General features: G+C 44.7%; 1 protein-coding gene across 10 annotated transcripts in view; it reads left to right on the top strand.

The window, feature by feature from the left end:
* ARVCF (ARVCF delta catenin family member) overlaps window positions 1-23,691 on the top strand; it is a 628,036-nt gene that overhangs the window by 585,820 nt on the left and 18,525 nt on the right. For all 10 annotated transcript variants that reach the window (XM_060249537.1, XM_060249538.1, XM_060249535.1 and 7 more), the window contains 4 exons: window positions 13,176-13,303; window positions 15,071-15,221; window positions 18,382-18,574; window positions 22,320-22,431. In XM_060249537.1, the coding sequence (XP_060105520.1) occupies window positions 13,176-13,303; window positions 15,071-15,221; window positions 18,382-18,574; window positions 22,320-22,431 (584 nt within the window). The remainder of the gene's footprint in view (window positions 1-13,175; window positions 13,304-15,070; window positions 15,222-18,381; window positions 18,575-22,319; window positions 22,432-23,691) is intronic.

The raw sequence follows: 23,691 nt of genomic DNA, 5'->3' as shown, positions 1-23,691 counted from the left end.
ACTCCTTTGCATATTAGGCCACGCTCCTCCCCGATGTGTCCAATCCTCCAAGAGCTTACAGTAGGCGCTGGAATAAGAGCCCTGTAAGCTCCAGGAGGATTGGCTACATCAGGGGTGTGTAGCCTAATATGCAAAGGAGTTCCTGCTACAAAAAAAGCCCTGGTCGTGCCTGGATTGAATAACGGCCCACTTGGTTTCGTCACCTAGGGGATTTCACCAGACCTTTTTTTTTTTTTCATTTCTCCCGAACATTTCTCACCTGCCTACTGCCTGGAAGTTCTCTCCACTGCCTTCTGTGTTCTGTCTTCAGTAGCCTGAAGCTGCATTTCCCATCTCTCATTCCAAGCACTTGACTTGCTGGGTCTGACTGCATTTGTACTACCTTTAAAAAAAAATCTCCCGGTTTTGAAGACACCCTTTCAGTTTCATCTTGACATTCAGGTTGCTTGGATATGGTGGGCTGAAGTGCAGAATACCAATCGAACGGAGCAGTGTGTTGGTTTTCTAAAATGAATGTCTGGCTTCCGAGCCATGTTCTGAAAGGGCAACATGAAAGAGCTTTTTGTGACTGGGGGGGGGGCGGGTAGCGTGGTGCTGTTCTTTGCTGCTCATTGTGACTTCGGGAAACACGAGAGTTCCTGTTGAAAACAATAATGAACTCTCATTGGTTAACTCTTTCCATTTGCAAAAGACGATGGCCCTTAACACAGTGACTAGGGCTTCACTTGAAGCTAGGCAGGAGTCCAAATCGACCAACTTTTTCCTCTTTTGATAGAACTACAAAAAGGGGCTGCTTTGCATTACTGAAATAATTCCTTGCTGTTTGGCTCATGTTTCCCCCCCTCTTCTCTCCTAGTCGCTTAGGGGACAGTTTGCTTTTTTTCTTGAAAAAAAAAGCCTATTTTTTATTCAGATGACCTTGCAGAGAAACAGGGACTCCACTTAAGGATTCCAAGATTGCCATCTGGTGGGCATCCTCGGTATGCAACCCTTACCTGGCCCCAGCTTCACAATAGTCAAGAACGTGAGAAAATGAGCTGTGTTTCTAAAGAGACATATGAATTATACATATTTTACATGTAAATACACAGGGCTTCTTTTTGTAGCAGGAGCTCCTTTGCATATTAGGCCATACACCCCTGATGTAGCCAATCCACCAAGAGCTTACAGTAGGCCCTGTAAGCGCCTGAAGGATTAGCTACATCATGGGGGTGTGGCCTAATATGCAAAGGAGCTCCTGCTACAAAAAAAGTCCTGTAATATAAATAAGTGAGTTTATGTACATATGGTTCATCAAGTTGCAAGAGACCCAAGCAAGGGGTTTGGATACAAGTGAGAAGTTCAGGAGGTTTGCCATTGCCTTCCTCTGCAGTGTCTTCCCTGGTGGTCCCCCATCCACATGCCGACTCTGCTTAGCTTCTGAGATCTCACAGGATTGGACTATATACCAGGGGTGGCCAACGGTAGCTCTCCAGATGTTTTTTGCCTACAACTCCCATCAACCCCAGCAAGCATGGCTGATGGCTGGAGCTGATGGGAGTTGTAGGCAAAAAACATCTGGAGAGCTACCGTTGGCCACCCCCGGACTATACCATGCTGCCTTCCCTCCCTGGCTACTAGCACAGTTGTCTTTAAAAGGGGCGTAGATAGGTTCATTGAGGACAAATCCACCAATGGCTATTATCCACATGGAACCTCCATGTTTAGAGACAGTAACCCTTTAAGTTCCTTCCAATGATGGGAGTGGTAAGTGGTAACAACAGAAGAGAGTCCTTTGACTTTGACTTCCTTGGGAGGTGGTGGGCTCTCCTTCTTTGGAGGTTTTTAAACAGACGCTGGATGGCCATCTGACAGCAATGAAGATCCTGTGAACTTAGGGGGAGGCATTTGTGAATTTCCTGCATTGTGCAGGGGGTTGGACTAGATGACCCTGGGAGTCCCTTCCAACTCTATGATTCTATGACTTTCAGACCTCCTGTTTGCACCTGGTTTGACCACTATGTGAGGCAGGATGCTGAACTGGATCTACAATGGGTACTATGTATAAATAGCATATAAAAACAGTATTTGCATGCAACACACACTGAGTGTAAAACCAAAGAAAAGGAGATCCTTAAATGTTGACAAAAATATATAGTAGTTGGATATGAAAACAAATGAAATAGGAAACATTTGCTGAAGTCCGTTAAAAACTACATTCTGGGCTCCAGACCCCAATTCTGCTTTCTTATCTGTTAGAAATTATATAATTTCACAGCAAAGACAGTTTTAGGCAGCCCTTCCTCCCACTGCATCCTCTCCTGCCCCCGAAACTCTCCTCAGCAGAGAGGATATTCTGCCAGCTGGGTCCTCTGACTGCTACATTTCCTGCAGTGGAAAGCTGAGCTTGTCTGGGAACAAGGGAATCACCATCCCCTTCTGTATGACGGTGACTTTAAAAAAAAAAAAAAAAGAAGCAATGTGGGCACTTTCTTCGCTTTGGTACTCTTCCAAATAATTGAATCATATCAGCGGGAGCCCCAATCTGGCTGGGGCTTTTCTCTGTGGAACATTGAATGTAATGGTTATTCCAGCCCTGGCTTCAAGGCTGACAGAACCAGTCCCTCCCTCCCTGTTTCACACCAACGGCTGAAAAATAAAGCTCTGAGTACTGAAATGCCTAGCTATTTGGTCCCTTAACCCTTAGGAGGCAGCTGAACAGAGGCTAGATGGCCATCTGACAGCATGCTGATTCTGTGACTTACACAACAAAAAATGCAAGCTAGTGACGAATTTACTAAGAAGTATATAGAAATCAGTCCAAATGTCCAAAACATGTATATTCAAGTCCCAAAGTAGTGTGGTGACAAGCCAATCGATTAAGTACTTGTTTCTTTCCAGTCTTCATCAGACCTGGGACCGCTAACAAAAGAAAATATTATACACAAATATCAGAAGGACATTCAGACACCACCAACCCTCTTCCAGTGAAAAAATATATCATACTTACCTGTTGATTCAATTATATAGATTCTTTACACAATTTTCAAAAAAGAGGGACACAGAGCATCTCCAGCAGCAATTTCAAATCGGCTACAGCTCAGTATGTGGCTTCTTGCTCACCCTAATGGTGCAACTAACATGTTTAAAAAGGCAAACATCTCATTTACAAGTGCCATTACACAAACCGCTTAAAGGTAAACTAACATATTTCTAATGCAACATGCTAAAAGACACAAACACCACAAACTATATCACAGCAGATACAACATACAAAATATTCCATACAAAGAATGTCAAATCCCATAATTTATACAAAAATATGTTATCACACAGGCAAATTATGCACAGCACTCATAATATTGTAAAGAAGACCATTCATAAAAAGCATGTCAAATCATTGGTCATATTTGATTCTGTGAATTAAGCAGTACTGAGAAGGAGGGCAGGAAGGGTTGCGTCAGTGTTTAGTTCTTGTGGCTGTTTCTTACACAACCAGGGTAATGCTGATAGACGTTTTGGGATCATGCAGCAGTTTTTCTCCAGGCCAGATTGGCAAGGGATCCTGGAGGTTTTTGCCATTTTCTGGGTATGGAGCAGGGGTCACTGAGGGTGTATGTGTGTGGAGGAGGTATTTGTGCATTGTTCAGCGGGTTGGACTAGATGACCCTGGAGGTCTCTTCCAACTCTTATGAGTCTGTGGTTTTATAGTGAGCCTGAGCCTGTCTTGGCAGGGAGGATGGGGTATATATTGAACTAAGAAATAAATAATAAATTTTATCCAGGATGGCATTTGATTTAATTTAAGGTCTTCTGCTTAGCAGCAGTTTTAAATTATTGGTTTTAAATTAGTGTCATATATTTTACGTATTGTGTTTTATTGCCCTTTATATTGTATGCTGCCTTGAGTTTCTGTAAGAAAGAAAGGCAGCTCATAGTTGTTTTAAATAAATAAAATAAATCTTTTGAAGGATAACTAAAGGGCTATGGGATGAAGAAAGTGTTTGCGGTATCAGTGGTCACTATGCCCAAGATATCATGGGTATGTTCTATCTGTGCAGACAAAACCTCAGAGGAAATCAGGTAGGAGGTAACAAGGATTGCTTCTAAGCACCTGCCCTTTAGTTACATTGTATGTCTACACTGGTCAAGGGTTCGGTGGCCGGCACATCTGTGCAGCTGCAGTGAGAAATGGGATTCTTCCCTACAGTAACAAAGTTCTTCAGAGCCAATTGGAAACCAATGAAAATCTAACAGCAGCATTGGAAATAAGACCCCCCACCCCTGACTCTGGAAGGAGAAGAGGACTAGCTTGCGATGTTGTGCTGTGAGAGCCGCACATTTAGACTCCACTAAAGGCCAGCACAAATTATCTGGACTCCTGCTGAGCACTGAAAGCACCTGAAATTGCTTCTCTGAAGAAGGTCAAATATTTGTCTAGTCCAGCACTGGGTTTTCTGCAGAGACCAATCAGTTTTAGGAAGCTCACAAGTGAGAGCAGGACGGCCAACTTCTGCTTGTTTCTGGTGTCTGCCCTCAGAGAGAGAGAATATCTGGCTTCAAAAATTCCCTGTTCTGGCTGCCTTGTCTTGGCTAATAACCATGGATAGCCTTATTTTCTGCAACTCTGTGTTCTGAATACATAACACTGCCTTTCCACCAGGAAAGGATGCAGCTATGGGTGAACAGTGGCATTCACTCAAGTCTCATCCTAACTGGATGGCCAGAAGTGCACAATTGTAGTGAAAGTCATTGGAAGGGCAGACTGACCAATGGGGGACACAGTTCCTTTGTTTATGCCAAGTACAAGATGGCTGCTCCTAAGGCGCTTATAGTAAAAAAAAAAAAAAAGAGTAACATTAAGGGAGAAATGGAGATGGGAATGACAGGAGGTTAGCATGTTTAAATTAGGGTTAATTTCAGTAGGGAAAGAGGAATGGGGTTCTGTGAAACTGCACAGAAGAGGATGTTGTAAGAAGGTAGTGAGATGCACATAAGGGGGAATATGCAATTTCATGTACAACATCCATAGTCACTGTCAGAAACAAAGGGCCTTTTCTGTAGTGGCACTTTGTTTATGGAAGGCCCTTCCCCCTTAAAGATCACCTGGTGCCTATTCCACATTCTTTATGGTGCCAGGCAAAAACATTTCTGTTCACATAGGCTTTTAATTCAAGGGTTAATCTTCATCTGGACATTGTCATTTTAATTATTAGTGGTCTGTTTTTAATGTTGGATTTTAATCAATGTTGCTTAGTGTTTGTTATTGTTGTTGTTTTATTCTTCTTTTGTAAGGCAGGTTCCTGGAGAGGCAGCATGAACATTTTCCAAATAACTAAAAAACTAAAAATTGGTAGTCCTGATAGGAACTCAACGCTGGTGATATTTGACTCAAATTATGCCAGAACATCTTTAGATCAGTTGTTGACTGGCATTTACCTCGTTGATTAGAAGCCAGCAAATCACATATATTTAAACATGCTTGTTAGTTATGGCTATTAGACTTGGGACCATTTTTGACATGTCTTTCCCAGTGAGCTGTCTGTTTCGTGTTAAGCTAAATGGTTGGGCAATTTATTTACATGTTTACATGATGTCATGGTTTGTCTCTCACATGTCTCAATTGTACAGTTCTGTTCCCTCAACTTGTCCTGTCAATTATAGTCTGTTCCTAATAATTCTTCCAGCATTTCTGCTGACACCCTTTCCTTGAGTCACATGATCTCCTTTCTCAGTTATAGAGTACTATCTTCAAAACAAAGGGAGATTCACTGCCAGGGGATGTAGGGATGGCTACAGGCATAGACATTTTTAAAAGGGGATTTCATGGAGGATAAGTGTCAGTGGCTCCTAGCTGTGGTGACTGAAGGGAACCTCCATGTTAAGAGGCAGTCAAACTGTATCAGGAGAAAGCATCAGGAGGAGTCCTCAGCCTCTGTGTCCTCTTGTTGGCCCTCCAGAGGAACTGATTGGCCACTGTGCGAGACAGGATGCTGGACCTGATGGACTCTCACTGGGCTGATCCAGCAGGGCTTTTTTCTTATGTTCTGTTGAGTCCCTTACGTCAACAGAGACTCCATAGGAACAGAATGCAGAAATTCACATGCACCCAAATCATCCCACACATTTGAACCCAGAAAAAACCACCTGGAGGGAGTAGCAGAGATCTATAGATCTTCCAATTACAGTTCTAAAAAACAAAGTCAAACATGGAAAAGTATTTATGCAGAGACTCTTCCCAAGTTAAAGCGAGCAGGTTCAAAAATTAGACTCAACATGTCAAATGGCTGTAAGTTAACTCTTGTCAAGCCTGGGCTTTAATTGCAGATGCCTTTTAAAAGAACAAGCAAAATAGCAATTAACATTTTGTTGGGGTATCTTTTTTTTTTTTGTCTGGTTGGCTCATTAACAGCCTTGATTGACCTTTTTGTCTCTTCCAAATTCCATTTTAAAAATATAGCGCAGACAGTTAGCTATATATTACACAAAAGCAGCAAGTACTGCAGGAAAAAATAATTAAGATGATTTTGAAATTAAGGAAATGGTTTCAGAAGAGAAGCAGGTGCTTAATGGGAGGCAGAACAGCTGTGCTTTGCAGGAATCGGCTTCTCAGGGTACTTCAAGAAAGGGTTTAACGTTGCCATACACAGCTGGAAGAACATTGCAATAATTAAATAAAAATCCCTTCTGCAAATGGGGCAGCTGGATTGATTAGGAGGGTATGGGGAGCAGAGACAATGGATGGGGATTTGAGTTCTGCAGAGGATGTAGACCAGTGTTTGCTGGAAAAAATTACCAGCATTGGTACACCCAGGGACGTGTTCCTCACATATGGGTAGAATTCTATGGATTGTTGACAGCCTCCTGTTTCCATTCATGCACAGTCCTTGGATGTCATCCACACTCATCCTTTTTTTAGTGGACCCTGTCCTTGTTTTGTAGTGGGCAAGCAAGCTGGGGACATTAATTCTGTATTTTATTTGGTCATGTGCCTATCCCAGTTGACTGATGGCCACTAGGTTTATGTAGCTTTCAAAGGGGGAATAAACAAATTAATAGGTGAGAGATCTGTCCATGGCTTTTGATCCTGACGGCTAAACAGTATGTGCATACCAGTTGCTGCTTGGAGCTGCTTGGTAACCTCCTCTGGTTGCATCAAGGGTCATGGCTCTGTGGTAGAGCATGTGCTTTGTATGCATTGGCTTGGATTGGGTTGGGGGATTGGGCATCCCCAGCTTTCGTTGCCACCAGCACTCCAGAGGCCAGTGGAAGGGGGAGGGGAATCACTGTTGGACAATGGGGTGACATCGCATTCAGGGAGAACCCAGAATGGGTCATGGATGGGTCATGGATGACCTCCGACGGCAACTGGATCGAGGCGGCTCGGCAGTATTGCTGTTGTTAGACCTATCGGCGGCGTTCGATATGGTCGACCACCGGCTGCTGACCCGCCGCCTCGCCGATGCAGGAATTCGGGGGCTAGCCTTACAGTGGCTCTCCTCCTTTCTTGAGGGTCGGGGACAAAGGGTGGCAATTGGGGGGGAACTGTCCCAGAGGTACCCACTCGATTGCGGAGTGCCTCAGGGAGCAGTCCTCTCCCCGATGCTGTTTAACATCTTTATGCGCCCCCTTGCCCAGATTGCACGGAGGTATGGGCTGGGTTGCCATCAATATGCAGATGACACTCAGCTCTATCTATTGATGGGCGGCCGGGCTGGTGATGTCCCAGCAAATTTGGACCGGGCACTACAAGCCGTGGCTGACTGGCTCAGGCTGAGCGGGCTGAAGTTGAATCCGGCGAAGACTGAGGTCCTTTGCGTGGGCTGCGGCGGACCGGGAGGGGAGATTACTTTACCGGCCTTTGACGGTGCGCCACTGGTACCGGTGCGCAAAGTCAAGAGCCTGGGAGTGCTACTGGAGTCCTCCCTATCAATGGAGGCCCAAGTAGCTGCCACTGCTAGATCCGCCTTCTTCCATCTTAAGAGGGCGAGGCAGCTGGCTCCCTTCCTGGAGCGCGTCGACCTAGCAACTGTGATCCACGCAACGGTCACTTCGAGGTTAGACTACTGCAATGCCCTCTACATGGGGCTGCCCTTGTACCGAACACGGAGACTCCAGGTAGTCCAGAACGCGGCGGCCACGCTGTTGGAGGGACTACCACGGTGGGAGCCTGCACAGCCTGGGCTGCGCAACCTGCACTGGCTGCCGGTTGTCTACCGTGTTCGCTATAAGGTGCTGGTTATTACCTTTAAAGCCCTATATGGCCGAGGACCTGCCTACCTAAAGGACCGCCTCTCCCCATATGTACCCCGGAGAGCACTGAGGTCTGGTTCCCAGAATTTATTAACAATCCCTGGGCCAAAAGAAGTTAGGCTGAAGGCCACTAGGGAGCAGGCCTTCTCGGTGATAGCCCCTCGCTGGTGGAATGACCTTCCAGAGATGGTGCGAGCCCTGCGGGACCTGAACCAATTCCGCAGGGCTTGCAAAACATTTCTTTTTCAGTTGGCATTTGAGACATCTTGTGGTATTTGAGACAGAACCTGATAACGAACGAACAGATATTTAGCCATCTCATATACATCAGGACTATATTATTTTAGCACCTATTTTATATGTTTTATGTATTTTAAATAACTTATTTGTAATTAATGTTTGAATTGCTATGTTTTATGTGAATCATGGGACTCCCATGCCTGTTATATTGTTTATTGTTTAATGTGAATCATGGGACCCCATGTCTGTTAGCCGCCCTGAGCCCGCCTGGCGGGGAGGGCGGGATATTAAAAAAAAAAAAAAGTGTCATCATGCCACTCTAGGTATCACTGGAAACTCTATGGTTTTACTGTAGAGTTTCCAGCCATTCTTATAGTGTTGTTACATCATTTCCTGAGTTCATCCTCCCATGTCTCCTCTCCCCCCTGGACTGTCTGTTGCTGGCTGGCAACCCTATGCATGCAGAAGGCTATCTGTCCAGTTAAAAAAACTGAACCTAGAATAATTCCATTGTTCTAGCTCACCAAAAGGGCTGACACCCTCCTTTTGGATTTTAACCCAGCAGAGGACAGGCTATTGCCTAATTTTGTGTTTCCAATTCAAGGGAGTGAACCTGACAAACCGGGTGCTCTACCATTTAGCCCATACCTGAACCCTTCCCCCCAATACCCCCTCTCCACATTTCTCGCTAAACTAATACTCCAGTGGACCTACACATCCCACCACAAGATTTCTACATAGGCTTGTAAACTAACATCTGGTAATTTGCATTTTCATATTTCTTTCATTCTCCTCTGTTAGCACTATGTTTCCTTTGGAGAATTGCTGAGCTGAGCAGACTACAAACTGTTATTACAGCAGCAGCTCAGTTACAGGAGCTTGCAATCTTGAAGTTCCTTCTCCCACACCATACCGTTCATGGTTTTAAACACAGTCATTCCTCTAATTTGAATGAAGCAATCAATAACAAGCCCTGCTGTACAATGACCCCATCTATTTTCTGAAAAGCTCAGCAGATGTTTCGGAAGTAGTGGCACGTGCCATCATGGAGCCCCCAGGAACCATGTTGGGGAACCTAGTCTAGATCTTCTGACAGGCAGGTTAGAAGTAGATCTGTCTCAAGTCTGTCTTCACGAAGAGCAGGGTGGAGGTAGTGTGCTGTCCTGGAGGCTCTCAGACTTAGTATTCCTGGGGGTGCTGAACCTGACAGGCAGAACAAGGTCTGTGTGCTAAAAGCTCCAGGAATCTGAAACTAAGTTGGCAAACCTAAGGGAATCTTGTTGGTTTTATCCTCATATGCAGGGGTAGAATTCTAGCATAGGTTCCTTTGCATATTAGGCCACACACCCCTGATGTAGCCAATCCTCCAAGAGTTTACAGGGCTCTTATTCCAGGGTCTACTGTAAACTCTTAGAGGATTGGCTACATCAGAGTTCTGTAGCCTAATATGTAAAGGAGCTCCTGCTGGAATTCCACCCTTGCTCATATGGTAGTCAGGCAGTTTCTGACTACTCTTTCTCTGTAACAACTTATTCTGTAGTGAAAATGGTTTCTTCCAAGTTAAGTCTTGCACCTGACTACAGTTGTATACAGTTTATTTTTCTTGGTTTTCCCCTAAAGGGTAAGGTTGCCAGGTCCTTCCTGGCTCCGGGTGGGGAGGCTCTTCTTGAACATGTAATGATGTCACCCAAATAATCAGTTTTTCCCCTAAGTGATAGAGTGTCTCCCCAGTGTGATAACACTTCCGGGTGACGTCATCACACTAGGCACATTGCAGCGTGCTGGTGCTCTTTGGGGGCAGGGCTCCCAAAGCAGCCAGATGCATGGCAGCAGGTTGGGGTGCCTGAAATCAGGGGAACACCCACCCACTGCAGGAGGCTGGGAAACCTACTAAAGGGAAATTAACATAGTTCTGTTTTTGCTTACTCCTGGACTCTTCTTTTGCATATATGAGTGGATAAGGTTATAAAGGGCCTAAGTACCAGGGCAGGGGAGAGGGGGGGAGGGTCTCCACAGCAGGGCATGATCAGCATCAATTATTTACCTCACAGGAAGCTGACATACAGTATATCACTGAGCACTAACAAGCCATAATCAAATATTTAGCCTCTCTGTAATAAGTTATTTAAGGTTTCCTGGTGAAGGGGCAGAGTGATGTGGCAGTAGTATTCTAGGATTCACAATCGAACAAATAATCAATCCAGTGGCAGTTTGTTAAGTGTGCGCTCTTTCCACAAAAACATAAAAGGCCTCAGGGCTGCAGTCTTTTTCTCTCTTACACACACCCCTATAATAATAAGAGAGAAATAACAAAACCCACTCAAAGTGCACCAAACACAGAACATCGCGCCTACATAGGGTTACCAGCAGTGTTCCCTCTAAGCTGAGTTAGTGTGAGCTAGCTCACAGTTTTTTAGCCTCTGGCTCATACATTTTTTGTCTTTGCCCAGGAAGGATGGGCCCAGAGGAAACTAATGTATGCAGGAGCCAAACTGCTTGCTCACAACTTTAATGTCAGTAGCTCACGAAGTAAAAGTTTTTGCTCACAAGACTCCACAGCTTAGAGGAAGCATTGGTTACCAATCCTCTAAATACCTGGAGACTTTGGGAGTGGAACCAGGAGAGTCCTGGGTTTGGGGAGGAACCTCAGCATGGTACATGAGGAGAGCCAGTTTGGTGTAGTGGTTAAGTGTGCGGACTCTTATCTGGGAGAACCGGGTTTGATTCCCCACTCCTCCACTTGCACCTGCTAGCATGGCCTTGGGTCAGCCATAGCTCTGGCAGAGGTTGTCCTTGAAAGGGCAGCTGCTGTGAGAGCCCTCTCCAGCCCCACCCACCTCACAGGGTGTCTGTTGTGGGGGAGGAAGGTAAAGGAGATTGTGAGCCGCTCTGAGACTCTTTGGAGTGGAGGGCGGGATATAAGTCCAATATCTTCTTCATCTTCTTCTTCTACATTGCCTTTGAAGCAGCCATTTTCTCCAGGGGAGATGATCTCTACCAGTTGTAAAAGCGGAAAATCTCCAGCTGGCAACCCTATTACAGATAGGGATGCCCACTCTGGGGAGGGGAGGGACCTCCGTGGACCATAATGCCATAGAATCTGGCCCATTTTCTCCAAGGGAACTAAGTTTTGTGGTCTGGAAATCAGTTGTGATTGCATGAAATCTCCAGGCCCCAAAGTGAGGCTGATAACTGTACTTCTGACCAAGATTCTAATCCACAGTTTAATGCTGGTTTGTCAGTGTTCATCAAGTCCCTCAATTTAGAAGTCTCAATGAACTGCAGCTAGTTTTGAAACAGGAATCCTTCGCTTTCCAGCCAGGCATAAGGAGAAAAGGGAGGAGTTTGCAAGCTTTTTATTATTATTATTTTTTATCAGGAGAAAAAATGAGGTCCTGTTGAACACTCGGAAATGATGCCATCCTCCTACTGATTAAAAAAATTACACTTCATTTGAGTATTTCATCTTCATAAAGTATGTGCTGTATCAGTGAGTAGAATAAAAGCAGAAAGATTAACTTTCAGTTGAGGAGAAACCTCAGCTGATATATTTGGAAACCTCCAAGAGGCCGACAATAGCAACAGGATTTCACAATACCAGGAGGATTTTGTATTGTGCTTCTAATATGTGGCTGAAAGAGAAGCTCAGAGGAAGACTTGACAGGCCAGAAGGAAAAGTATTGTGTCTAAAAATGCTGGATAATAGGCAAAACTGAAATAAAAGTCTGTTACAAAGAGCGAGAATAACATTTGAAAAAAATAGAGCCGTAAGGTAAAAAGGCTTGTAAACGGGGCTTTTTTCCTGGTGAACCGTGGCGGAACAGAGTTCCAGAACCACTTTGTGGAAACAAAATTCTCAAAAAATCTCATGAGGGGCACATGTGTTTCTACTTCATTTCCCACATGAGAGGCCCAGCATATCTTTTTCCAGGGAAAAAAAAGTCTGGGTTATAAATAAACTGAGAATAGGGAAGATGAATTAGCCAGGAATTCTGAATGAGTCTTGATTTTAACACTGGACTGGTCCAAGTTTACCATTCCACCAGAAAAACCTGCATATTGCCTAGATTGCAAATCTCTTTAGTGTATTTGCTCAAGTAGGCCAGACTGCTAGATTTCATTTTTTTTAAAGTAAATTTCTAGCTCATAAATGTTTTTCAGATATCCAAGGAAATACATGCAGTCTGCCTACTTTCTAATTGTGATGACTGGAAATTTTCTGAGTGCTGTTGAGTTGTCCGTTCATAAAATGTTTTCATTGTATTTTATTGTTTTTATATGCTGTGCTCCACCCTGAGCCTTACGGGGAATGGGCAGAATAGAAATATACTAAAATAAATAAATAAATAATTGGTCGGAATTAAAGCCCTTGAGGGTTGCAGGCAGAATGTGGTGTGTTTGACTCCACCATGCCGTCAAAATAAGGGTATGAGCTTTTTAATCTCTGCATAGCAGTTCAACTGCTTTTGTATCATTCATTGCTGAACATTCTACTTTTGTTTTATATTAATAGGGGGGGCTATATAAAAAAAATTTTCCTCTAAAGCACATGCAGACACATTATCTGTGTTATTAAAAAGGCATTCCAATAATCCTGCAAAACAAAACAGAGACAGGTACCAGAAAATAAGACCCTGCCTGGTAAACAGAGACAGTTCAGATGATTAGTCTAATTGTGACTTGTGCCTTCCTTCCCTCTTTAGGCTTTGAATTGCTCTACCAGCCAGAAGTGGTGAGACTTTACCTGTCGATTCTCACAGAAAGTCAAAATTTCAACACTCTTGAAGCCGCAGCGGGGGCTTTGCAGAACCTCAGTGCCGGAAACTGGACAGTGAGTGACATTTGTCCTGTTTGAATGAAGTTAGAAATAGGAAGGAGAAGCTGGGAGCTCCAAAAAAGAGTCAGGGAGTGGGGTATGAAAAGAAGATGTTTAGCGATTTCTTCCATTCACCAACCCAGATTTCTCCTCCAAGATTTTCTAAACTCTCAAGAGCCTGAGTGGACTAATTTCCCCATCTCCCTTTTTCTTTCCCCCTTTTCCAGCTATTGAACTGCTGGGTCCAGGGGCTGCTTCTTCATCAGGATATCTCATCTTCCACTAGCCTCACCTATCACAATCCAAGACTAGACTATGATTGAGATGCTGGTTTAATTGCATGAATCACTTCCCACATCAAATTCTTGAGTTTAACGGCCACATTTCTGCCAGGAAGCCCATTTGTCAGTTACCACTTCTACCCACCTCAGCCAAGGGCTCATCCAATCCCAAGCATGGGCTCTTCCTAAACTTTTCTCTAGCCCATTCAGCTTTACTTTAAGACTAAGCCCTAGAAGTAGCTAGACAGCCAGTGGTCTTGGTGATGCAGCCTGCCGTGTTCCTAGGTAGGACTGAATGCCTCTGGCTAATGTAATGAGTGACGTGGGGGCATCTCTAATTTGATGACAGATCCTAGATTGGTGTTCCAGGATCCATGTTCTTAAAGCCCACATTGAAATTGCCATATACAGGAGACCACAAGGACATTTTTATTTATTTATTTACTGCATTTATATCCCACCCTCTCCTAATGGGCTCAGGGCAGTTAACAACAGTTAAAATCAAAGTACAATAAAATCATTAAAACATTTCAGCAGTTCATACAATTTAAAATATGTGGTAATGTTCCAGGTTCACTTGCCTGGTACTTTTAACGTATACTTTTAAGGTACACAACATATTTCATGGAACATGTAGCAAAAAAGGAAAATTCTAAATTAATATTTTTGCAGGATCCTCAAACCTGTTGCCCTCCGGCATGTATTTACATGCTTTGCAATAGCCACGCCCAGGGCTTTTTTGTAGCAGGAACTCCTTGGCATATTAGGCCACACACCCCTGATGTAGCCAATCCTTCTGGAATTTACAGTAGGCCCTGTACTAAGAGCCCTGTAAGCTGTTGGAGGATTGGCTACATCAGGGGTGTGTGGCCTAATATGCAAAGGAGTTCTTGCTACAAAAAAGCCCTGGCCACACCGACAATTCCCTTTTGTGCCTAGATTTAATTGTGTACTACTTGTCAGATTATCTTCCCTAATGAGCATATTTTTGATGTTCCTTTCTCTGCACCATCCTATCTTAGGAGATGTGGCACAATCTGAAATATGGGAAACAATGTGCCAATGTCTGTTGATAATTTTGCCGATTCCATTTGCCATATGTGAAAACTGAAAGGCAAAACTATCAACAGACAAAAGGATAACATAATATCTGCTGTGTCTTTATGTTATTTATGTTATCCTTTTGAAAAGGATATTTTGAGGATATTGAAATTGATTATTGAAAAGGCCAGACAAAGGGCCAATAAAAAGGGGAGAGCACAGTTGTTGCAATACAAACAAAAAGTTAACATAAATAATATCTGCTGTGCCTTTTGATTTTCAGGAGGAAAATCACCTCGGGAGATTGGAGGTAGGGGTGGGTGGAGGTGGGATTTTGTTACCCAGGAGGAGGAGCCATGAGTCTAGTCTTTTGCAGATCTTTCAGACATCATGTTCTAGAAACATTGGTCTTCCACTTGGATGCCCTCTAAACTGGTGCTTTTTCTCTTTTCCTGGTCAGTGGTCCATATATATCCGGGCGACAGTGCGGAAAGAGAGGGGACTACCTGTCCTCGTGGAACTCCTCCAGTCAGATTCAGATAAAGTGGTGAGGGCAGTGTCCATCGCTCTGCGGAACCTCTCCATGGATCGTCGCAATAAAGATCTCATAGGTACTTTCTGGACCTTTCCCAAAGCAAACCATCAGATTTCTCAAACGAGGTGCATTGGCCTGCTGGGGTCCTATTCATACTATCAGAATTTTCTGGGAACCTATTCATACTATCAACCCTCATAAGGAGGACCTGTGACATGCTGTTGGAACATATGCTTTGCATGCAGAAGATCCAAGGTTCAATCCCTGGTATCTCCAGGTTGGAGAGGGGGGAAAAAAGGATCTGGTGTTATTGAGAAAGCCTTACTATACTAAATAGCCCAATAGTGTGACATAAGGCAGCTTTATTACTAATGAACAGCCCAGATAGTTTTGTGTTCTTTTAAAAGGAAGCCCTGGATCCTGTCTGGTTGAAGGCAGGTGGAATTGCTGGAAACAAAGCAAATGTTAGGTGAGGACATAAGTGGGACATCAAAAGTAACAGTAGGCATGTCCCTTGTTTATTAGATTGATGCACAGCTCCAACCTGTAAGCTGATAGTGGTCAGGCAGTACCACATAAGAACATAAGAGAAGCCATGTTAGAGCAGGCCAATGGCCCATCCAGTCCAACACTCTGTGTCACACAGTGGCCAAAAAACCCGAGTGCCATCAGGAGGTCCACCAGTGGGCCAGGACACTAGAAGCCCTTCCACTGTGCCCCCCCAAGCACCAAGAACACAGAGCATCTCTGCCCCAGACAGACAGTTCTGACAATATGCTGTGACTAATAGCCACTGATGGACCTCTGCTCCATATGCTTATCCAATCCCCTCCTGAAGCTATTGATGCTTGTAGCTGCTGCCACCTCCTGTGGCAGTGAATTCCATGTTAATCACCCTTTGGGTGAAGAAGTACTTTTATCAGTTCTAACCCGACTCCCCAGCAATTTCATTGAATGTCCACAAGTTCTTGTATTGTGAGAAAGGGAGAAAAGTACTTCTTTCTCTACTTTCTCTATCCCAGGCATAATCTTGTAAACCTCTATCATGTCACCCCGCAGTCGACGTTTCTCCAAGCTAAAGAGTCCCAAGCGTTTTAACCTTTCTTAATAGGGAAAGTGTTCCAGGCCTTTAATCATTCTAGTTGCCCTTTTCTGTGCTTTTTCCAATGCTATAATATCTTTTTTTAAGGTGCGGTGACCAGAATTGTACGCATGCCCTACCTTGGCCTATTGCTGTTCAGAGTCTTCCTTGCTGATCTGCCCGGGTTCTTTATAGTTCCTTCTAACCTTGCAGCTGAATCCTCCTGACCCATGCTCAGGGTCCGACCCATCAGGAAACATGTCAATGGGGGGTACATCCCACCCTACTTTCAGAAGAGGACATTATATCCATGAACCCTCCTTCCACACACAAATGTTGTACATCAGTATCCCCAAGAATTAAAACTGCCATCCAGTTGAGAGCTTTATCCACTGATTAGTGAAATTGTGCATTTGGAGTATTAGGGTCTTAGTTTCCTGGAGCTATCTATAAATGGGCTCTATCGTCCCCCATTCAGGAGAAAGTGGAGTGATGCAAGCTGGTGTTTTTCAGCCCTGCAGGACTCTTCTAAAGCAGTCTTGAGCAAACCCCATACGCATGCATTAGCATTAATGTCTGGCCTTAGTAACTGTTCCCTGGTGTCTGTTTGACATAGGCCTTAAAATGTAATTTATGGTGGCTGTGAAATTTGCCATAAAGGATGTAAACTCTTCCTGATGCCCATAAAGTCTACTGTTCGGCAGGATCTGCTCACACTTAGAGCTGAGTTCTCAGATGCTTTCAAAACACAGCAGCAGTCTTCACTACCGCTGTTCACTACTGAAGCTTGTTGTCTTTCATATTTATATATTTATTATTTAAGATATTTCTATCCCATTTTAAGGCATATAAAGAGAAACATAATTAGAGTCCTATTCTCTCTTCCCCCCCCCTCCTGCTCTCTCTATCAACTGCCTGTCTGTCTGTCTATCCAAGGAATTTTTTGTAGCAGGAACTCCTTTGCATATTAGGCTACACCCCCCAGATGTAGCCAATCCTCCAAGAGCTTACAGAGTTCTTCTTACAGGGCCTCCTGTAAGCTCCAGGAGGATTGGCTACATCTGGGTGGTGTAACCTAATATGTGTGTGTAGGGGTGTGTGACCTAATATGCAAAGGAATTCCTGCTACAAAAAAAGCCCTCTACCTATCAGTTTGTCTCTGCATATTGATAAGTTGTGCCCTGTTTTGTATTTTGGTGACTCTCTATTGTTGTAAATCTGTTTTGAAATGTAATTTAAAAAAACCACAAGACCCTGTAGTATGTTGAAATGAAGCTGAGTAATTTAATGAAAATAATCACAGCAGAATACAACAAAGACTACAGAATGGCATGAAGCAGAAGATTTAATATTCTCTCACGTGTCCGAAGAATTAATCAGACACGTGAGAGAATACGAGTATCTTAATATGGTATCTCAGTTTTAGTACCATACAAACAGGAAGGGTATTCCATAAACCGGAGACATAAGGACCTGTCTTAGGCCCGAGCTAGATGTAGCGGTGGTGGCAGCCATGTTTGTTTCATCATGTGTCTGCTCCATTCACATACAAAACCATCTTGACTTTAAGATCAAAGGAAGCATAAATGAGTTGGATTTGAGTCCAGTTCTGGCATAGAGACCAGCAAGATTTTGCTGCATAAACATTTGAGAGTCAAAGCTCCTGAAGTGAGCTTGTGAGGGAGAAAATTGTTGGTCTACAAGAGGCTACTGAACTCAGATTTACCACTTTTATCATAGACTGACATGGCTACTCTCTGAAACTGAGGGACATAAAGTGAGGGGAGATGAGCCCTCTTCCAGTTTGTCTCCATTGGCTCATTTCGAAGGATGAGGTGGGAGGAAAAGCAATTTTGGGTGATGGACCACAAGGAGGTAAGCCAGAGGGTTCTGCATATCCCTTTGGACTTTAAAATCAGATCTCATCCCTAGCTTTATATGTGTATGGGACAGACTATTGATTGAACAGGTCTAGTTGGCACAGTCCTTCTTAGTTTGTTTAGTAATGCTGATCTACCTTGTCCGGTAGTCAGCTCTCAGAGCTTTCCAGCATATGTTTTCTAAGCCATGCTATCTGGGATCCTGTACTCCAAGCCTGTACTTAACCACACATCATGACCAGCTTGGACTAATAGGAGCACTCTCCCTTCTTCAGGTAGTTATGCCATGGGCGAGCTGGTCCGAAATTTGCCTAGCAGGCAGCAGAGGTCTTCTAAAAACCTGGAGGAAGATACAGTGGTGGCCGTTCTGAACACCATCCATGAAATCATCACGGACAGTTCCGAAAATGCCAGGTCTTTGATCCAGACGCAAGGCATTCAGAAGCTGGTTGCTATCAGCAAATCAAGGTGAGTTTCCAGCACTTCTCCCATTTGATAAAAGAATAGCCAAGGGGGGCCTGTAGGGGACAGCGACCTTTACCTGTACTATTATTTATCAGTTTTGTTCGTTGCATCATACCCTGCATTTCACCCTGGCCTGGTTGGCCCAAGCTAACCCAGACTTATCAGATCTTGGAAGCTAAGCAGGGTCAGCCCTGGTTAGAACTTGGATGAGAGACCAGGGTTTCAATGCAGAGAGCAGGCCCATAGCTAACCCTGACAGTTGTTTTTTTTTTTGGGGGGGGGGTTCTTACTCCCCATACCAGGGCTGCTCCTCTCCCTCCCCTCCTGCAGTTTAAATATCATGGAAGAGGCACCCAGGAGCAGCCACTGCCCACCCTGCAGCATTTAAAGGGCCCACTGATTCGCTGAGTTAAATTGTGCAGGAAGGGTGTCACGGCAGCTGCTGCTCCTGCATGCCTCTTCTGTGTGGTTTAAATCATGTGACAAGGGGAAGAGAGAGGAGTGGCCCCTAGCCTCTCCAGCTTCCCGCTCTCGCCCCCGCAGCTCACTCCCCCGTGGCCCACTCGTGGCCCCCTTCACCCCAAGGCCCCTTCCTACAGACCTGGTAGAGAGGCAAGCAATGGCAAACCACTTCTGTCTCGCCTTTAAAACCTTACAGGCTAACCATAAATCAGCTGTAACTTGATGGCACTTTCTGTCACCACCTTAACATATCTGTGTTCATGGAACTTGAGGTGTCTTATGTACATCCCAAGATGTCCCCCATCCAGGCACTGATCAGATCCCTGCCTGCTTAGCTTCAGCGGGTTGCTGTAACAGCACCCTTCCGGCATGCTTTCAAGACCTTTGCAGGGGTATGTGTTCCTTTGCTCCTTTCAGCCGTGCCGCTGATGCTCTCAAGGCCCATGCCATAGTAACGTATTGTAAATCAGTGCCTTTAATAGGTTGAGTTGACTTCAGAGATAAGATCGATAGAATAAAAACGATCCATCATCTTGGGACATTTCCCCCCCGCGGCCTGCGCTATTCCTCAACATCAGGCAGGCATTTATCAGGCATTGTCCTTTAAGGAAATCCAGACGTTTATTGGCAAAGGGGGAGACGTTCGTCCTCCCTTTGCGACCGTTATGCTATACGATGAGGCTGTTAACAAAAATAAGCAATATGGTGGCTGACGTGGAACGATCGTAAGGAGGCAGGTGATAATATCTCAAATAGCTCTCCTTCGGGCCGCTGCAACTTTAGGGAGAAGCTGTCCTTTCTGAACTAACCAAAAGTGTGGGTGTGTGGCTGCTGTAATATCAGTGTAGAGCAGTGTGACTCTTTCAGGCTTACTGTGTGGTTCTCAAATCCCCCACTGCCCTGTTGGGCAGCTTGGAGAAGGCATTTGTCTCTTTAAATTGCTTCACCAAAACAAGCCAGCCAGTGGCTTGGAGAATGCATTTGAAGTCGCTTTCTTTCTACCTCACCCACCCCCATCTATTTCCTTTCTTTCCTCTTTCCTTCCTTCCTTCCTGCCTGCCTGTGGCTCTCAAACATCTGACATTCATGTCTCGCAGCTCTCAAACATTTAGCGTTTACTCTATGCAGCTCTTACATTAAGCAAGTTCGGCCACCTCTGGTGTACAGTCAACCTACACAATTACGTGGTGAAATCCTTCACAGGCTTCATGATGCAAGCATGTTTTTGCATGACTCAGTGTTCCTAAAACTAGGGGTAGGTAATTCTCCTTGCACCCATGCACTTTGGTTTGTCTCAGAATTGAACTTGGAATGGTTAGTCTCAGAACTGAACTCTTCCCAGTTCGAGGCTCAGAAACGGGCTTAAAAGTTCTTCCTAGCTGCCCATATATAGGCAGGCTGAAAGAGGGAGTCTCTCCTTCCTGGTGCAGCACAAACTACTCCTAGTACATCAGTACAACTTTTCTTAAGGGCTCCTAACAACAGCCCATACTCCTTTCTGGAACCTTTAAACCAGTGGGTGGTGGTGGAATGCGTCATCAAGTCTTAGAGGTTGTTTAGCCATTGAACATATATGAACATATGAAGCTGCCTTATACTGAATCAGACCCTCGGTCTATCAAAGTCAGTATTGTCTACTCAGACTGGCAGCAGCTCTACAGGGTCTCAAGCTGAGGTTTTTCACACCTATTTGCCTGGACCCTTTTTTAGTGGCGATGCCAGGGATTGAACCTGGGACCTTCTGCTTCCCAAGCAGATGCTCTGCCACTGAGCCACCGTCCCTTTTCTCTGCAACTCTGGAATTTCCTTGGTGGTCTCCCATCCAAATACTAACCAGGGGTGATCCTGCTTAGCTTACGAGATCTGACAAGATAGGACTGACCTGGGGCATCTAAGTCAGGGCAAGCCAGAGTATACAGGGTCATATTTGGTACTGGTGTTTCCCAGAAACTGCAGGAGGCAAAGGACATTTGATCATTTAGACTAAAAGGGACAGCCTAAAAGAAAAGCAGAGAAAGAGAAAGCAAATTCAGAACTAAACAGTTTGTCCAGCAGCATATCATTACACCCAGAGGAAGCCAAAACGCGATGTAGTCCTATGTAAAGATATTTATTGTTCCCAAAACAAGATATAAAATGTAATTAAACATAATCAAAAACTTTATGTAACAGAGAAAAACCAGCCTGTAGTCCAAAAATCAGTCAACAAACCCACACCTGAAAAGCCTGAATGGGTATGTGACTTTTTTAGGCTGGTGTGTAACCTCAGAGGTCCTGATTCTCAAATCCCAACAAGTGCAGCTCAAAACTGATTCTATTACAGGAAATGCTTGCAGCTCCAGCACCAAGGGGAGGGGCCAGGTGGTCAAAGAGGGAGGGCAGTGGTAGCATGATGCCCTAAGTAGTTGCAGGTGCCCCTGTCTTCTGCCCTCCCCCAGAGAGACCCTATAGGTCTGAGAAGGGCTTGAATTCAGCAGGAGCTCATAGGAGCACAGCTCCTGAACCTCCAGCCAGGGTCTGCATGCAATGGGGAGTTCTCTCCCTGCTGCACACAGATCCTGGGGCATATGCACATGAAATATGCTACTGAGCTCCTGCACCATTTTTTCTACAAAACAACCCCTGGGTCTGAGATGGGCTAGGTAGTCTTCCCATGCTAGGCCCCTGGCCCGCCCCTTCCACCCACCCAGCCACCCTACAATGAGGTAGGAATGGCTGCTCCCAGTCTCCACCCTCCCCAAAGCACCACAAATGAGACTCAGGTAAGTCTGGATCTTGGCTTTCCAAATCATGGTTACTTCTCAGTCAGCACTAGCTATCTGTTCGAAGTTGACCTCAGTGAGTTGGAAGGAACTGATGGGAGAAGGCACTCTTTCAGATGTCATGGGCCAGGAACCGGAACTGTGGGTTTAGCCCAGAATAAAGTTGGAAATAAAAAGTCTGGGTTTCATGGTACATTTAAGAAGGTCAGAATGTGTAGTTCCCTGTTCAGGAGAGTTCACACAGTTGCATTTGAAGTTGTGGTTGTCATATGGCAAGCTGGTGATTTCCGCAGTCACCGTTCACACAAGTGGGAAAGGAGCTCTATCTTGTGCACTGCCTAGGTCATGCTATCAAGTACTGAAAATTATCATATGCCAAATACAGTTGTGGGACTGACTCCTGGGGTGGGGAGTATATTTGAAGAGACTTTTGCATTTGATATGAGTTAAATTGGCGACAGGTTGAAGTATCATTTGCCTTTTGATCGTGCCTTTCCTTTTCTCCCCTGTCCACACCGCATCAGCCAATCTTCCCGGGAAACCAAGGCAGCCTCTCATGTTCTTCAGATGACCTGGAGTTACAAAGACCTACGGAGTGTTTTGCAGAAGGATGGCTGGACCAAATCCCATTTCCAGGTGAAGGAAATGCAGGGTTTTCTTGTAGAGGAAAGTCATCAGAGCCAGTGGGGGCTCACATTATTATTTTGGCCTCTGTGATGTTTATGGGACATATGTTAAGATGGCCGGTTGGATCTCACTTTCATTCTGCTAGCATAAAGAATGTCTTGGAGTGGGTTGCCAGCTTTGGATTGGGAGAAACCTGGAGGTCAGGGTTTGGGGAAGGGGAAGGACCACAGAGTCCACCTTCCAAAGCCACCATTTTCTCCAGGGCAGCTGATCTTGGAGATTAATTTCAGGGCTTTTTTTGTAGCAGGAACTCCTGTGCATATAAGACCACACATCCCTGATGTAGCCAATCTTCCAAAAGCTTTCAGGGCTCTTAGTACAGGGCCTACTGTATGCTCCAAGAAGACTGGCTACATCAGGGTGTGTGGCACAATATGCAAAGGAGTTCCTGCTACAAAGAAAGCCCTGATTAATTGTAATAGTGGGAGATCTCCAGGTGTCACCTGGAGGATGGCAGCCTTATTTGCAGAGGAAAAAACATCTGCTAGCAGAATAGATCCATGAGCTCCAACCCAGAGTACTTTTGTTTTGCTCACATGCATGCAGTTCCAGTTCTGCACCAAGAAAACTCGGATTCCATGCAGAGAACAAATGGTTCGATTCTGTGTTCCTACATATGTTTGGCCATGGGAGATGGCATAAGGAAATACCATGGAGATTAGGATTAGGTTGTAATCTCTAAAAAGGCAGGTTATAATTTGTTGTCCATTACAGCCTTATAAATGGCCTGAAGAACTAATCAAACAAAATGGAGAGACCAGAAAGAAAGGAAGCGAGGGATGAACGCAGGCCAATGCAGTTAACTGAAGCTCAGTTACACCTGGGAATAATGGGATAAGCCAAAGACTATGTGAAGATCTGGGGATGGATCTGAAAGAAAGGGAAGAGGTGGCACCGCATACATGTTTAGGACATAAGTTTCATACAGAAGGAGCAGGAAGGGAAAATGGGCAGGGTTGTTTGAAGGAGAAGGAGATTGACAGGGTTTTGTTAATAATGCCAGAGCTCAAATTTGCCAGGAGGCAAGCACCCTGAACTGAAAACTCTGCTTGCTCAATACCATCTATTACATAAGCCTGTGTCCTCTGCGTGTACTCAGTGATGAGGGTGAAGGATTCTGATTATGCTTAGAGGCAGGGCTTTTTGTTGAAAAAGCCCAACAGGAACTCATTTACATATTAGGCTACACCCCCTAATGGCAATCCAGCC

Source organism: Heteronotia binoei, chromosome 11, assembly GCF_032191835.1.
Source record: "Heteronotia binoei isolate CCM8104 ecotype False Entrance Well chromosome 11, APGP_CSIRO_Hbin_v1, whole genome shotgun sequence".
NCBI classification, from domain to species: domain Eukaryota; kingdom Metazoa; phylum Chordata; class Lepidosauria; order Squamata; family Gekkonidae; genus Heteronotia; species Heteronotia binoei.
The sequence above is the reverse complement of the archived record's forward strand: the minus strand, read 5'-3'. Positions and strand labels throughout refer to the sequence as shown.